The 16,637-nt window shown below is 42.2% G+C and overlaps 1 protein-coding gene across 3 annotated transcripts in view; it reads right to left on the bottom strand.

Moving 5' to 3' along the window:
- The window catches only part of adam22 (ADAM metallopeptidase domain 22), a 52,608-nt gene that overhangs the window by 34,843 nt on the left and 1,128 nt on the right, over positions 1 to 16,637 (bottom strand). For all 3 annotated transcript variants that reach the window (XM_056443715.1, XM_056443712.1, XM_056443714.1), the window contains exons 3-4: positions 13,902 to 13,978; positions 2,375 to 2,441 (exon numbers count right to left, since the gene is read on the bottom strand). In XM_056443715.1, coding sequence (XP_056299690.1) covers positions 2,375 to 2,441; positions 13,902 to 13,978 — 144 coding nt within the window. The remainder of the gene's footprint in view (positions 1 to 2,374; positions 2,442 to 13,901; positions 13,979 to 16,637) is intronic.

Genomic DNA, 16,637 nt, shown 5'->3' with positions numbered 1-16,637 from the left:
CAAGTTAGGTAGATAAACCAAATCGGAGCTACAGATGAAGAGAGAGAGAGGTTGGGTAAAGAAACGTAGAGCGAGTGTGAGAGGAAGAGACAGTGAGGGCTATTTATAAATGGTGCTGTGCTCGTCTATCCCAGCGTCCCTCCTCCTCCTGTCGGCCTGAACCTTCTGCTCCACTTCTCATCAGAGCAAGAAACACCCCAAAACCCAGCCAGTGCCATGGGTACATCCTCAGAGAGTGTGTGTGTGTGTGTGTGTGTGTGTGTGTGTGTGTGTGTGTGTGTGTGTGTGTGTGTGTGTGTGTGTGTGTGTGTGTGTGTGTGTGTGTGTGTGTGTGTGTGTGTGTGAATCATCTAAGACACAATGCACAAAGAGAGGTGGAGGCCAGACAGTTGGTAAACAAGTATGACACTTTGCCCACTGACAGTTTGGCAATTAGATAAATAAATTACACAAATATATATCATATATTACTGTATTTGTGCATGCCATACTATTTATAGAGGTACTGATGTACTCCATCAATACTTGTTTAACAGCTCTGGGTGGATCTTTGTGAGCAGTGCTAACGATTAATGATCAGGATCCCTGATTTCTGATTGCAGTTTCCATATTAAGGCCAACAAACAAATGAACAAACACTTAACGTACTCTATAACAAAACCAATTGTTATTACATCATCATAGTGTTCAGAGATGTAATCTATCCAGTCTGAGAAGTCTGGTTATGTTGTTCAATTACATTGTTTAGGACAAAGATTGTGATGAATGCCATTATATTCATTCATAAATATATGTATATGTATAATACGATGGTACACTCTCTATGTGTTTCAGCTGTTTTTTGCTCATCCATTTTAAATAACCCTGCTTATTTACATTTGTAATGATTGATGATTGATTTGCATTGTATCCTGCACACAACACACTGATGTTTCCGGCTCTGCATTCATTTCAGTAAACCGACTGTGTGCAGAACCTGTTGAGAGGTTCTCAGTGGACCTTTCTGAACAGCTGCTGTGTTACAGTGGCTTTTGACCTCCACTCTGTGTAACAAGCTGCAGCATGTCTCATATGAACCTTCCTGAACAGCAGACATTAATAAAGGGGAAAGAGCCTATTGTTCTTTCCCCTACTAACAGAAGACATACTTAATTCTGGATCTTCATCTTCAATGTGACTTAATTCACAGAAAGACTGCTTTGTAATACGTTCCATCATTACAAGGGACTAGAGCCCACTATATGAGGTGTAATGATGTGGATCCCTCTCTGTAAAGTATCTAATATCACACTAATCGGGTTCTTAGCTGAATAAATCCAGAGAATTATAATCCTCCTACTTAAGTGATATAACTTGACGCCTCAGTGGGTGTCCTGTAACCCAAGTCCAGATTTCAGAGGATTATCCCAGTAATCTTAATTTCATGTCAGTGGAAGGTTGAGGCCACTCTGACCCCCTGAACAAAGACTGGATGGGCTGTGATTGTTCTGTGTGTGCAAAGTAGAACATTAACCAAAGAAAAAGGCTCAGGAGGGGAGAAGAACCTGTGGGCTCTGCAGGAAATGGAAACTGGACTACTCACAGCTCAAAGAAAGTCTTCAGTGGAGCCGGTTTGGCCCCTGTGCGATGCCTCTAATGTCTCTGAACTGAACCCGGCTACTTTATACACCTGGTACTAACATGTGATGTGTATACTTATTTGACCATTGCAAAAATATACAGGGGCTGTCTGTAGCTTCCTGTCTCCTAAGTGGGAATGTTAGATTCTTTTGGTCCACGTTTTGTCCAGTCATCTATTTACACATCCAGCAGAAAAGGAGCAACATCAGCATTCCCTGGGAGGTGTGTTTCTGTCCACTGTCATTCTAGGACTCACTTTGTCTTCTTTTAGCTTGGCAATATGGCTTCTAGCTGCTAAATGCAAACTGTCTAAAAACGTGGCCAACACTAAAGTAGTTGAAAACAAAGCTGAAGGATCATAAGCATAAGCTCAATGTTAAAGTGCCTCATAGAGCCGAGTGATAGTTCTTCCTGGGTTTCCCATCAAACAGTCATTTGATCCATTGCAGCTTAAATAATGTGTTCGAACTGGACATTTTGTATCTTAACTTGGCCGAGATCTAATTAGATCTTAGAGATAACATCCAACGGCATTTTAAATGAAGTGTGTTCTGCATGCATTCACAGCTTGTGTTAAAAAGCTCTCATCCTTGTCCACAGAACCGAAAACAGTCTGCGTGGTAATTCGAAGGGTAAAGGTTCTTAATGTCAAGATCACGGCACCACAAAACCCTGCAGCTTTCCTTCTGACTGCAAATTGTTTAATGATGGAAGAGTGAGTGAGCAAGAGGAGAGAAGATTTGCAGAATCTTACACTGGTGACGACGGTCTTCCCTTTCTCCGACAGATGCCTCTCCACGTACCCTGACGACAGCAGATCACTGGGAACAGAGAGGAGATGAAAAAACATCATTCAAGAAAGAAAGTTTGTGATTTTCATTCAAGTGTCACTCAGATATGCATGATGCTTGTATTTTATAGGATGATTGTATTCGGCAGCACAAAGCTTCAGAGCATCAGCCCAGCTAATTACGACCAGCGTACAGGGACGAGGCTATTTCCAGCACATAAACTCACACAAACACAATTATACAAATACAGCCTTCTAGCAAATGGCTGGTGTGCGTGTGTGTGTGTGTGTCTATCTGGGGAATGAAGGACAAATGAAGATCAGTAAGTCGTAAAACAAGTGACTCAGGCAGAATAGAAAAGAGGCAAGAAATAAATTGAGAGAGCAAGAAAGAGTGACATAAATAAGAGGAAATCGGTCTGTGTGCTTTCTCAGCAGAGCTGGGCCCAAGAATCCCCACGGAGAAACACACTGCAGGCTCAAGCCAGACAGAGATGTATGAGCTATGTTGCACCCGCACACACACACGTGCGCACACACACACACGCACACACACACACACAGGAATGCGGCATATGAATGGTGTTTCTTTCGACTATTTTGAGTTCTCAATAAGGTGGCCTGAGCAAGGACACACATATTCTCATACGTAAACACAAAGCAGTGAAGGAGTGGGTTAACAAAATATAACAAATACATATTTATCAGATTAAACTATACATTTGGTGACTTAAGAGCCTTATGAAACTTTCCAAAGCAACTAAATTACTTTTACGGCTGTGATGTTTATCAGTTTAAGAAATACAAAACAGTATGCAGTATCTGAGCAGCCTCTAGCTGCACTGAAGCAGAGAGACTTCAATCAACACCAACTTCCTGTCAACAACGACGAGAAGATGGGCTGCATGTTCCCCTTGTTCACCAACTAAACACCAACCTCTTTTTCAGTGTTCATGTTTCTGTGTCACATAAGCAGTTTGGAAAGTTTGATGCATTAATTAAGATTTATAAAATTAATAAAACTGGAGAAACATATTGTCCAGATAAAAACTTTTCAATTACCCTCCTCTTCTCAATAAATGTGTTAGGAGATTAAATATTGTGTTATATTTGTGTTGAAAAGATTCACTGAAGGAAAAAAATAAAATAAATCAAGAGACACTCAAAACTGCTTAATCATTCAGTTGATCTAAAGAAAATGAATCAGCAAGTATTGTAATAGAGGTTTAATTGTTTCAGTCTTGTCAAGCACATCCGAGGCTCTTATTAATGGTCATAATAAGATTAATAAGATTGTTTTGCTTTTGAAGGCAGACACATTACATGTTTTTCAAATAATATATGAGCATTCTTTTCAGGAAGTAAAAGTTTCAAAAGATGATGTAACCTACATTATTCAAGTGAAACCCCTGACATCAGCATGCACACACACACACACACACACACACTGCTTTCTAAGATGACTAATAGGCGAAAGGAAAGAGCCGCTGAAAGTTAAAAGAGGGGGTGAATACAGAGATCAGGGCCCGAGGAGAAATCCCATCATGCAATACTCGAACGCTACCTCATGAAAAAAAGCCTGTAAAACAGGCAACCCCCCATTGTGCACACTTCACACCCTCCAGCCTCACACTTCACTGCAGACTTTCAACAACATCTTGCAAATTAAACACGCCATGACCCCCGAGATGCAGGTAACACTTTATCAACATTTTGCATTAAAAAAAGAATCGCTGTCAAAATATTCACACGCTCCTGTGACGGAGACGTTCTGTGAGTGCATGAGCGTCCCTGGGTCACAGACACGCGCTGCTAGCCTTTGTTCTGCCGGGATGTGTGTTTAAGATTCAGAGCTTGTGATCGTTATCCGGCCCCACGCTGAGCCCAGACAGGGGAAGCAGGCGAGGAGCATACTGAGGCAGCAAGGCCGCCACACGGGCCTCTAATGGAGGACGCTGATAACAGATTTCAGCTTTAATTGTTATGGGATTTAAATAATTTATTTGACAGACAAAGGCGTAGATCCAGTCTCCTCCACCCCATCCCCCATGCCGACACACGCAAACACACACACACACACACAAATGGAGACTACCCCCCTTCCTTCTGTTAACATGCGTACACACGATGTCTAATAGCATAACTGTGAGAGACCTCTAAAAACCCAGTTTCCGAACAAAATGACAGAAATACAAACTTGCTCTCTCTCTCTCTCTCTGAAAACAGAAATATGGGCACTACAAGAGCTTAAAGTAACAGATTCATGGTAGCACAAGTGGTCTATCATGTCAGACATATTTGTTTGGCATCTGGCCCCTGAAGGTGTCAGACAATGTGGCTGTAACAGCACACACACACACATCTCCTGCACATTCACTTTCTGATATTTCCATTATCTGAGCTCATGCCTTTTCTAAATAGTCTGCTCATCCTCCGCTGGACTGGACGTTTTTTTGGCTCTGTCGCCGCGGCAACATCAGGCCTGGAAGAGATTTCAGAAATGGATCTGCAATCTCTCCACTTTCAGCTCACAACATTCGATACCCAACCTAGAACAGTCATTTACATACAATCACATCCTTCTCTCGCTTTCTCTACTTCAGTCAGTACACACCAACACACACACGCACGCGCACGGACACGTACACATACACATACACACAGAGAAATCTAAGAGCACTGACGCTGCTTCAGCTGGGAAAATGTTGCTCTGGAAAGATTTTATTAAGTTCACGGAGGTAAGAACTGACTGAAGCAGTGAGAAGTCCATCTGGTTGTCAGTCACAACAGAAATCTGCTGTGGCGACCCAGTTAGATCTCCTGAAGTGAATCATGCACACCAACCAAGTTTATGTGTGGCCCAAAACTCCTTTCAAGATCTCTGTCGCCAGGCACCGCCGTGACACTGGTATGAAAAACAGCACAAGAAAGACAGCTTGGCAGGACTAATGTGTAAGTGTGCGTGCGTGTGTGCGCGCGTGTGTGTCCGTGTGTGTGTGCGTGTGTGTGTGAGTGTGCGTGTGCGAGAGGATTGGCACACGTATTGGGGCAGCATGCTTTTTTTTTGCTTTCTGGCAGGCCAATTATGTCTCTCAAAAACTCTTCCTAAAACACCCAAAGCACACACATACAAGCATACGTCCACACACCGTCTGCACACAAGCACTGCAGTCATCAAATAGACTTCCGCTCCACATATGGATTATTTCGCCATTTAACCCGGTAATAAACGGGCACCGGCACACAAAGGACTGAACATGTGCTGTGTCAGGCGTCTGTAAAGAGGATGGGGGAGTGCTGAGGAAATAGACGAGAGAAGTGCATCATAGAAAATATGGAGGGTGGGGTTTAAGAATGGAAAGGTGGATAAGAGAAATAAGGAAAGGAATGGAAGGAGACAAAAGAGTCGGGGGTGGAGGTTTCTCTTTGGGGAAAGCTGCACCTACCCTCCACCCCCTTCTCGAGCCTCAACCCTCCCACTGAGGCCTCATTAAATGTCTCCGAGCTATAATTCATTCACTTTCCAATCACTTATCAGATATCCACTCACTGGGATCCCACCTCTTTTTGCACCGGGAATATAAACGCTCATAAAAATAAATATTGGGGTGGAAAAAAGGAAGAATCAAAAAGGAAGCTTATATTCACAGTCTCTTCAGTCATCTTCATTCCATTATGCAGTTAGGTTTTAAGCACGCCAACCACAAGCCCAATAGAGTTGACTCCTGAATTATGCAGTGGCGGGGATGTTGTAGGCACGAAGGAGAGCATATGCACATCTGTATCTGTGACATGTGGATTGGTATTGAACTCCACACCAAGTAAACAGGGTCCACGGTGACAGACCTTTGGAGCCCTGTAGAATTGGTACATTTGACTTATTTACTTTTTATGTTCAGCCGATAAGATACCCCCCACATGATTATGTGTTTGTCTGTGGGTGAAATCTGCTCTCCATCTATCCACTGAATCGATCAGGCTTTGCGCAGTGGTTAAATAGTTAATCTCTTGATGGTAAACCATCATTTCAATTGATTTTTATTCAGCATGAGGTAAAGGAGTAATCTATAAGAGACAATAGTCTTGAGAGAGGCATTAATATCTTTTCCTGCTGAGAGAACAACAGTCTCTCATTCTGTCCCTGTCTTCAGCTTCAGATCTCTCTTTGTCTCCACTAATCCTGCAAACTGCGTCGAGACGGCTCCACCGAATAGAACGGGCCGGGCGGAGGGGGGGGGGGGGCATAAATGAATATAAGATAGATAGATAGATACTTTATTAATCCCCAAGGGGAAATTTGTCGTCACAGTAGCAGCACCAATAAACTAAACTCACGAGAATAAAATATAAAATATAAAAAACAGGGATGAAAGATATTGGAGATAAGGAGATAGGGAGGAAGAATGATGGAGCATAAAAGAGGAGGCCCGTAATTCAACCCTTGAAATCCTGCAAAGACTACAAACACAAAACCTCTGCATTTGTTCAAACTGAAATAGCTCTATTACTGGATGGATTGCATGACATTTTATACACACATTAATTTTGCCCAGATGATGAATCCTATTGACTTTTCCTCTAACAACTCTATGAGGGTGGCAATTGTGGTTTGATGTAATATGAACAACTATTGGATGGATTGCTAACTATTTGGGGTTGCTATTGTTCTTCCTAATCCGACAGCAAATAATCAAGATATAGAGAGAAAAATGTATGCCTAACAACAGATAAACATTGACCACTGCCATCAGCAAATATCATCTTATTTGTCATCAGAGCCATTAGTAGTCAAGCATGCAAATGCAGGCTAATAAAACGTGTGCATCCCTAAATTAGTAACACTGAGAGAAGATTTCTTCTCTGCTCATATGAACTGGTTATTTGAGTATTACGGCTTGATTTGAATAATGTGACTCTGTTTGACACTGTTCTCAAAAATGCCAAAATAACTCCTGCAGACCATGCAGGGCCTCTGAAGTGTGAAACAACTGCAAACATTCATGCCGCTATTTGTTCATTACATTAACCCGGCCCTGACACACGCCTCAAACTCACACAAACATGCAGTCCCTTATACTACAGGACAGACTGTAAATACACTGAGATAACTCAACCTGTAATATACTCTTTGTGAGCATTGCATTTACTCACAAATATCATTTCAAATGTGATAGCTAAAACTATAAGCTAAAGTGTGTGTGTGTGTGGGTGTGTGTGTGTGTGTGTGTGTGTGTGTGTGTGTGTGTGTGTGTGTGTGTGTGTGTGTGTGTGTGTGTGTGTGTGTGTGTGTGTGTGTGCGTGTGTGTGTGATCAGCCAATGCACAGATCACCCAGAGAGGCACAGTCTGAGGCGAGAGAAAAGAACAGAAAGTAGGGGATAGGGATGGAGAGAGGAGGAGAGGGGGAGAAGGAGAGGTAGCAGGGACTATTTTCTTTTCAGGGTACACACTGTATCACTTCCTATTTCCTGCACTTACACCCACCAAGCCTCAAGGATTCATGAAGGACACCCACACGTCTCTCTCTGTCCTCTTCTGTCTTAATCCATAACTATTTCTCTCTCTCTCTCTCACACACCTCTGGGTTTTTTCTCATAAAGCCCACAGTAAATCAGATCACGCTTCTCTGCAATAAATTACAGAACTGGGGATGGCGGAGGAGAGCTAGAGATGGGGGTGGAAACGGAGGAGAAGAGTGGAGTTGGGTTGTATCAATGGCAGGATGACGGAGCGAGATACAGGTGGATGATCAATTATCTTGGAATGGGACATGAGAGAGACTTAAATCACATACATGTGGATGTGTAAGGCTGCATGCACATGTAAGTACAAGCGACAAACACATAAATACACACATGCACACGCACACAGTGCAATCACCACAGCATCAGCACCTTTCACGGTCCAAGGCTACCTACCGTATGCAACACTTTTTAGATGTTTATTATTATAATATTAATATTCTAGCATTTTGGTGAACAACAATACATGTAAACATAACTTTGTTTCAAAGTCAATTTGACATCAAGAGGGATTCTTTTTTGAGCTCTTAGTTTACGTGTGTGGTCACACTCCCACTGTGTCATTGAGGGTCCACACGCATCAAGGCAGCAGCTTGGTGTCATGGAAGTCAGGATGCAACAAATTAAGGCCAAAATGTGCTAGATAAAGCACTTTAAAGGTGATCCAAAACATATGAAATGAATTTAAAATCACCAACAAGAGTGAGCAAAATGAAAGAAATGTGCATGTTTTTGTTTGCCCAGTTCTCTTTGTTTTCCTCTTCTTTAGAATCGATCTCCTGCTTTTCTATCAAAGCCTCATTTCTCTAAATCCAATCTTGTTGTCTCTAATTAAAACAACACTTAATGTGCCTCTTCAGCACCTGAGGCCCAGCAAGACAACCCTCACATTGACGACTGCAATGGTAGTAACAACCCTCTTCACACACACACACACACACACACACATTCCACCCATGAACGGACACACCAACACATATGTGCACATTCATAAATGCATTGCACCATGGGATGTTGGATAGTAGGTGGACTACATGGTTACATCAGTGCTGTATCCTCCCCCTCCCTGGTGCACAAACACAGTCTCCCTTCACAGAAATGAATAATGCTTTGCCTGCAACTGACCCTCAGCATTTGCATAAAGTATTTGTGTGCATGCAGGAAAAGCTGACATAACAAAGTGGTAGGAATAATAATACACTGAGTATCTGTCAGTGTCAATATGAGGTGAGGGAGAAGCCCTCTCCTCTTAATGCTGCTGCAGCAGACTATTTCATAATTGTGGCAGCTGTCTCTAATTTGGCCTTGGCTGCTGGTGATTGGCAATCAGTCAGCAGCCGAGGCCGCGCTCATAAAAGCTCCCAGTGGAGAGTGGAACGGGAGGAGTGAGCAGAGGCACAGTGTTGCGGTCTGCTTGGTGTGTGTGCTGACAAATAAAAGATGTCATCAAACGAAATCTCTGTGTGCCTGGCGGATCCTTGGTGCTGGTGGGGGAAACCCACGGGTAGCGGCGTCAGTCCTGCTACAATAATACTGAAGAGATTATGAAACGCTCTGTCCCAATTGGACCTCTCTATCTGCGCTCATGCATTGTCACACATATAACCTACATACTGTAGGAATATAAAATCACAAAGACACCTACCATCTGCTCACTCACTCAATATTTCTCACACAGACACAGAACCACTCTTAGCACAGTTAAGCTTCTATCTTCCATCTTGTTATTATTTCTTATTAGAAACTATGCAGTTTATTGAATATATGTTTTGAATACATAAGAAAGAATAATAGGCGTTCTAATGAATGTGGTGAATATATGATAATATAAGCTGATAGGAACGAGTCTGGTCAATGGCTTGTTCAACGACACAATTAATTCCAGCTGGGCAGGAATTCAATAATATCATTTAATTAACTTCCAATGGATTTGTGTCATCACATTGTGATGAAATAATGGTAAACTGTTGCAAAAACAACCTATTTGTAATTGTAGTTTAAAAAGTATTGATGTTTACTCTAATTTTGGCGGACAAATTTGATAATAAACGTTGTCTGAATGTTTCCCTTTCAATTCACGAATTCAGGAAACAACCAACACACCCACACGTGTTTGTGTGTGTGTGTGCCTCTTTAATCTTAAAGCAACATCTATTATTCAGCAAGAGCAGGTGGGACGGGAGGGGCGGGGCAAAGGGGTACCAGGGGCATGGCTGAACAGAGAGTGAGTGTGGAGGGAGGGGCCATCGAAAGTAGAGGTGTGTCTGTGTGAGAGAGAGTGTGTGTGTGTGGTGGTAGTGGAGTGTGTGTGTGTGTGTGTGTGTGTGGGGGGGGTGGAGGGAGGGAGATATTTTTAAAGAGGCAACCCCCATCCTGTGCACATTTTCAGCTAACTCAAGCCCATGAATGATAAATAGTCACTAGACAAAGACCGAGGGGGTGGAAAGACCCAATGACCTACCAACCCCCCCCCCCCCCCACCTGACTTCCTCTCTATAGACTGTCACACTTCAGATGGCTGACTCGTGTCACTAAAACAACTAGCTTCTGATAGAACAGACTTGATTAATCTCATTATACAGAATTGATCCCCCCCCCCCCCAGATGTTTTCTCTGCAAGTTGGGATCGTAACCACTCGAGGGTTTACCTGCCTCTAGTGCAGTGAATGCTTCGATAGGCAGCCTGCATGACCGTGAAGAGAATAGTCATTGACGGATGGATGGAAGCTGACAAATGAAATGTCTATTAGCGTATGCAAATATATCTTTTGCCATATAGTTGGTCCATCCATCTTAGTTACACCTAGCTTGAAGTTGTGGCTAACCCACTTAACTTCAGGTCACACACAAGACAATAGAAGTTGGGTTGCGTCTTGAGTGTTACTGCGAATATCATACTCACCTTCATACACATGCAGTAGAGTCTTAGAGGAAGAAGGGCTGCATGTGTCACAACAATGTTGCTGCTATCTCTCCTTGAAAAGGTGAACTGGGGACTCAGTTGCCTGTTTTTGTGCATGTGCTGCAGCTCATATAAATGATGTATTTAACCTGCATGTTCATAAGTTATCGCTGCATCTGGCCTGCTTGTTATCCACAGCACCCTGCATGCAAGACACTAATCATGTTGGTTAACTGTTAATCATCGCTTAATGTTGGTTTGCTAACTCAATCATGCAGCATCTCTATGTTAGCATGCTAACATTTGCTCATAAGCACTAAACACAAAGTACAGGTGAGGCTGATGGGTTATGGTAGAATTTCACTAGTTTGTTAAGTATTTATTCAGAACAAAAACTAGTGCACATATTTTCACCACAGGATGGCGCTAGAGGAAAAGTTAGGGGATCACCAAAGTCAGTAGGATTCATCTTCCAGAGACCATGGAATGGCTGTGCAAAATATTATATTATGGCAATCACAGAGTTGTGGACTTCCTTTCAGTCAATAAACCAAAGTCTATTATTATTATTCACTGGATTATTCACAGTCTATTTGCAAACATTAACCTCGAAGCAAAGACTCTGAGAAGGCTGCTCAGAGTTAATCATAATAAGGATAATAATAATAACAATAATAAGTACTGCAGCACTTATAAGTACAACCAACAACTAGAGCCGAAAAACACATCCTTCTTTTGCTCATGGCAACAATTAAACACACAAAACGATGTATAGCAGCAGTCAGTCTTTGACCAAAATGAGAGAACTATGTTTCCCATTCAACTAAAAAAAAACTCACACTCCTGCACCCACACACACATTTACTGGGTTTAATATGCTGGCATGAAAGCTACCTGTGAACAACATCAGTGTGGCTGTCAAGCAGCGGACCGGTTCACACAGGAGTGTAGTCGAGGACAATGATGATGATGATGATGATGATGATGATGATGATGACTGTGGGTCAGTGGGTAGCAGGTCTGTCTTTCAATCAGGGGGTTTGAGGTTCAATCCCCGCCCTAGTCGATGTGTCCTTGAGCAAGACACTTAACCCTGAATTGCTCCCTGTAGCTGCGTCTACAGTGAATGAATGTAACAGGATTGTAAGTCGCTTTGGATAAAAGCGTCAGCTAAATGACATGACATGACATGATGATGATGGAATCTAGTGTGTACTCATTCAGATACAGGCAGAAACCGGAGATCTGCCTCATGAGGGACTGACAACTAGAAGCCCAACAACATGCCCATAGCTTAAACAATGCCAATCACCATATGCACCGGGCTCCACATTTTTTTACTCATAATTTATCTGTTGATTTTTTTTTTTATGTGTTACAATTTCTCTAAGTTTCAAAAAAAAATTGTTTAACGCATCGAATACTCTCAATTGAGAAGTTGAATCCACAACATATTTCTTGATAAATAACTTAATTGATTAACAAAATAGATTCAGATCCATTTTCCATCAATTGACTGATCAATTAATACATTTCTTAATATCACAGTTTCCTATAACATCAGGTTATTTTTTTAACCCGACCGACATCCCAAAACCTAAAGATATTCAGTTTATGATCAAATAAATCAAAGAAAAGCAGCAAATCCTCCCTCATGAATAGCTGCGACTGTTTGATGTTGTTGTTTGTTAGTTTTTCTTCGTACTGGCTCATTGTTTCAGCCCTACAACAAGTACAAATATGTTTAGAAAAGACAGTTGAATGTCACCCAGTACAATGCTCTATTCTTATTCAGAACCACACATGGCAAACTGTTGCCCAGAGCTGTCTGCATGGAGGCTACTTCACTCTGGAAAGCTAAAAACAGGATTGTGTTTAGTTTCCTTTCCATCAACATGATGATGGACCTTCAGCATCGCAGTTTATAAATTATGGAAAAAGGATGCTGTGAGCACACAATGTCACAGCATGACAAATGACTCAATGACTCGGCATCCAACCAAGAGCTGATGAAAGTGTACGTACATGTGGGACAGCTTGTGCATATACGTGTGTGTACATGTTTGTGTGTACGAATGACACATTTCTCTTCTTGATGTGTCACGCAGTGAGCTGCAGGTTTCACAGAAACATATCCTCTAAACGTGGGAATTCCTGTGATGTAACGTTTCTCTCAGTAGGGGAGTGACTTCCGCTGTGAAGAGCAGGCAGGCAGCATCACTGGATGTGTGTTCACAGGCTAAACGAGACAAACAAGCCACGGTCTCCGAGAGGGAAACCAAAACAAAACAAACACAGAAAGGTTTAACGAGAAAGAAGCCAAAAAGGGGGATTTAAAAAAAGTGTTGAGGCAAAGAGGAAGAGCATGTGAGAGAGAGAAACAGGGAGAGAGAATAAGGAGAGAGAGAGTTGCTTGTTTTCCATCAGCAGTGCTGTGATCAATATCAATGTCTGACAGGGCAGTGCCCCAGCCTTTACCGTAAATCACTTCCTATTATGATGAAACCTCTAGATCATACACACACACACACACACATAATAACTGACATGCTAAAAACACACGACACACACATATAGATACCTATACATGTGTTCATACACATGCCCTTTACAGCGCTCACCAGGACTAGATATTTATGACCGAAGAGCACATTACCAAAAACAGGCCACAAACAGCAATATGAGAGCAGGAAAATATTTACTCTGTCCAGCAGAACCACAACGCCCAACGTAAACTGAAATACTGTCAGTACTCGATTAACATCATATGTGCTTTGGGATTTAGACTAAACAAGTGTTGCTCAGGCCCGAGGGAATGACATATGACTTCATTTCAACAAGCATGTGAATGTGCGTGAACATTGAGGGAATAGAAATGAATCCACCTCCATTTATTAGAAATAATGTTGTGATTGTCAACTAAGCCATAGAATTGTTGTAATTTATTTTTATAAGCAAATAAAGCTACCAACACCTCTGCAATGAAGACGTCGACCAGACAGTAACAATAACAAAAGCTTGGTGTAGGTATCCAGCCACATTGACAGATTCAAGAATCCAATACTCACTGGTTCAGTTCCACGTCCAAGACGAATTTCCTGCCAAAAGCGTCGACTTGAAAGCTCGCTTGGGCCACATGGTTCACCTGAAAAGGTAAAGACCAGTCATTATCATATTCATCATGATATGCAAGGATCAATTCTCCTCTACATTGATGGATGGCTGCATTGTCTTTTTCAGCACCAGTCACCAGTGAGAATAAGGCTGTTTTAATGAAGCCATCAAGGTCTGTCTCCTTCTTCTTCTTCTTCTGAATTTTAATTTCTGCAAAGGATCTCACGCAACAATTGAGCCACAAATACAGTTACACACACTTATGTAAACATGCAAAAATGTATCTTTATCTGGGTGACCATTCATTTCTATGTTTAGCACACTGTGTTTGTAACAGTTTCACTGAAGCGTAGTTGGTCTGGCAGCCATGATATGTATTCACACACACATACAAAGGCACACTCCTCTCTGGCTGCATGCGCTGTGTGTGATTGATTTGGCTGGAGGAGGGTCGGGTTCATTCCCAGCTCTGGACACACATGGTCCAGGCCTCATTACACACCCTTGGCCAATGAGAGCTCCCAGCAATCCTTCTTATGCAGGTACAGGGGTGTCCCAGAGCGGCGTTAACACACAGTCACCCTCCCCCAGACCCTTCATTACAAACCAGACAACGAGAGCAGGTGGGGGTGTGTGTGTGTTTTATTTCCATTTGAGGAGGTGCCTCAGTGCTCACTCAAGGATGACCTGAGCCTCTGAGGTCCCCATCGACCACAGTCTATTGTTTGTAGCGCGTGTTTGTGCGTGGTCAATGCATATATGAGCGGGTATAGAAGGGTGTGTGTGTGAACGCACACGAAGGGCAATCCCTTTCCAGGGCACACTTGTGATGAAATCTAATCTGGCAGATTGGATCCAGGATGGAAGGAGGTACCAGTAATTGGGTTTAATGAAAGTACATCCTAGCTTGACTGAGCTGGGCCAAGATTCTGAAGCCACCACTGACTCTTCTTACATTGATTTCTGAGTTATAGGAGGCCTGACTTTCCACTCACGCCCGTCGAAGTATGGCTGTAAGTGCTATCAATGCCCTGCACGCAGACTGAGAGGCGGGAAGGCAAACATATAAACCAACACACTCCGATCCCACTCAAAGAGTTTGTTTTGCCACCAGAACAACATGGGCTCTGCTGAACTCCAGGCTGCTCATTCAGTGGTGAAACTGAAGATAATCAATGCAACAGAAGTCTATAAATAACCTGCTGTGTGTCGCACAACCATTTGACAGATTTGTTTTTAGGCTGTTGATCTAAAAACAGCCACATGACTGATCAAACTTTGTGCACGAATCATTGCGGACTAGATTCAACTCTCTCTGGAGAATAAGAGACTCAGAACATCAGAAATCAAATCAAAGAGGAACCTGTCTCCTCCTCCTGCCCTGGATCTAATCCTGACTTGCAATGTTTATTTCATAGCTTAATCAGAAGTTTTCAGGCTGTTACTGATTCCCCGTTATTTTTAATAAGCATGAGCTGAGCTAATACATTTTTCAGAGTATAAAATAAACACATCTGAGCTGTAAATAGGATCAACACGCTTATCATAACTGCCTCTAGAGAAGGAAATTGAATTGAAAAACTGTGTTAAGCGAGAAACCTGTGATTGAGGTTTGTATCGGCATAAATAATAAAATGATATCTACTGGCAGATGGTTCCAGTTAGCTTGTTAACCCGTAGGGCTGCAGCTCCATCCGAGGTGTGAGAGAGACAAAGGGTTAACACCTCCCTGCCTGCTGCCATCTGTAGCCTCTCCACTCTGAGCCCTGATAGGCTGGCCGACACAAACCTGAGACACTCATCTCCTGAAGAGAACCCAGCAGAAATGCTGCTTCACAGAACTACGTCAGTGAACACATTTACACTACATTTCATTTAGCTGACGCTTTTATCTAAAGCGACTTACAATAAGTGCATTCAACATGAGGACAATCTCAGTACAACAGTGATTCTGATTATTGCTGCACAGTATCGGTTAATAAATGGCTCCGGTGGTCTTTCGTGTCAAAGAATCAGAACGCTGTTGGTGATTATCTTAACTTTATATAATCACCAACAGCTTTCTGCATACTTTTTTTTCATGCATATTTTAGTGGGCGGTCATGTCCAAACTTGCTGCTGAACAAAGTTCCACCCTTGTGTTGCAGATGTTTTCCGTTTTCCAAACACTGGCTACATTGCATAATAATGTGAAATAACCATGAACATATGTTTATGTGTATATCCTCATTTGAATTAAAGAATAATCTTGAGAAACAATCCCTCTTTGGGAAAACACACTTTCTGCAGATTATCACAGCCATATTCAGATATTCAGTTAGTTCAGGATACTGAATTGTTGAGGCAATATTGATATTTGACAGATGAAGAAAGTGTTAATATGACAATGAACAAAAACTAAAATGTTGACAAGGACATTTGAATTGTGAACAGATGAACCAAGGCGGGTTGTTTAACACTTAAATACACTTTAAAGTCACTGCCCCATGATGGATGGACTATGTAATGGCGACACAGTTTTGGCTCTCCTACCGATAACGATATATCTGTGACAAACTGAATTATGTTGATAGAATCGAACACTCATTTCAATCAAGCTCTGTTAACCTCTGGTGTCTTTCATTTATGACTAAAGTGAAACATGCAGCTTCATGGACCATGAGTACATGAGCGTGAGGCAGCTGCTGGGA

This window comes from Pseudoliparis swirei, chromosome 22 (assembly GCF_029220125.1).
Source record: "Pseudoliparis swirei isolate HS2019 ecotype Mariana Trench chromosome 22, NWPU_hadal_v1, whole genome shotgun sequence".
Taxonomy (NCBI): Eukaryota; Metazoa; Chordata; class Actinopteri; order Perciformes; family Liparidae; genus Pseudoliparis; species Pseudoliparis swirei.
The sequence above is the reverse complement of the archived record's forward strand: the minus strand, read 5'-3'. Positions and strand labels throughout refer to the sequence as shown.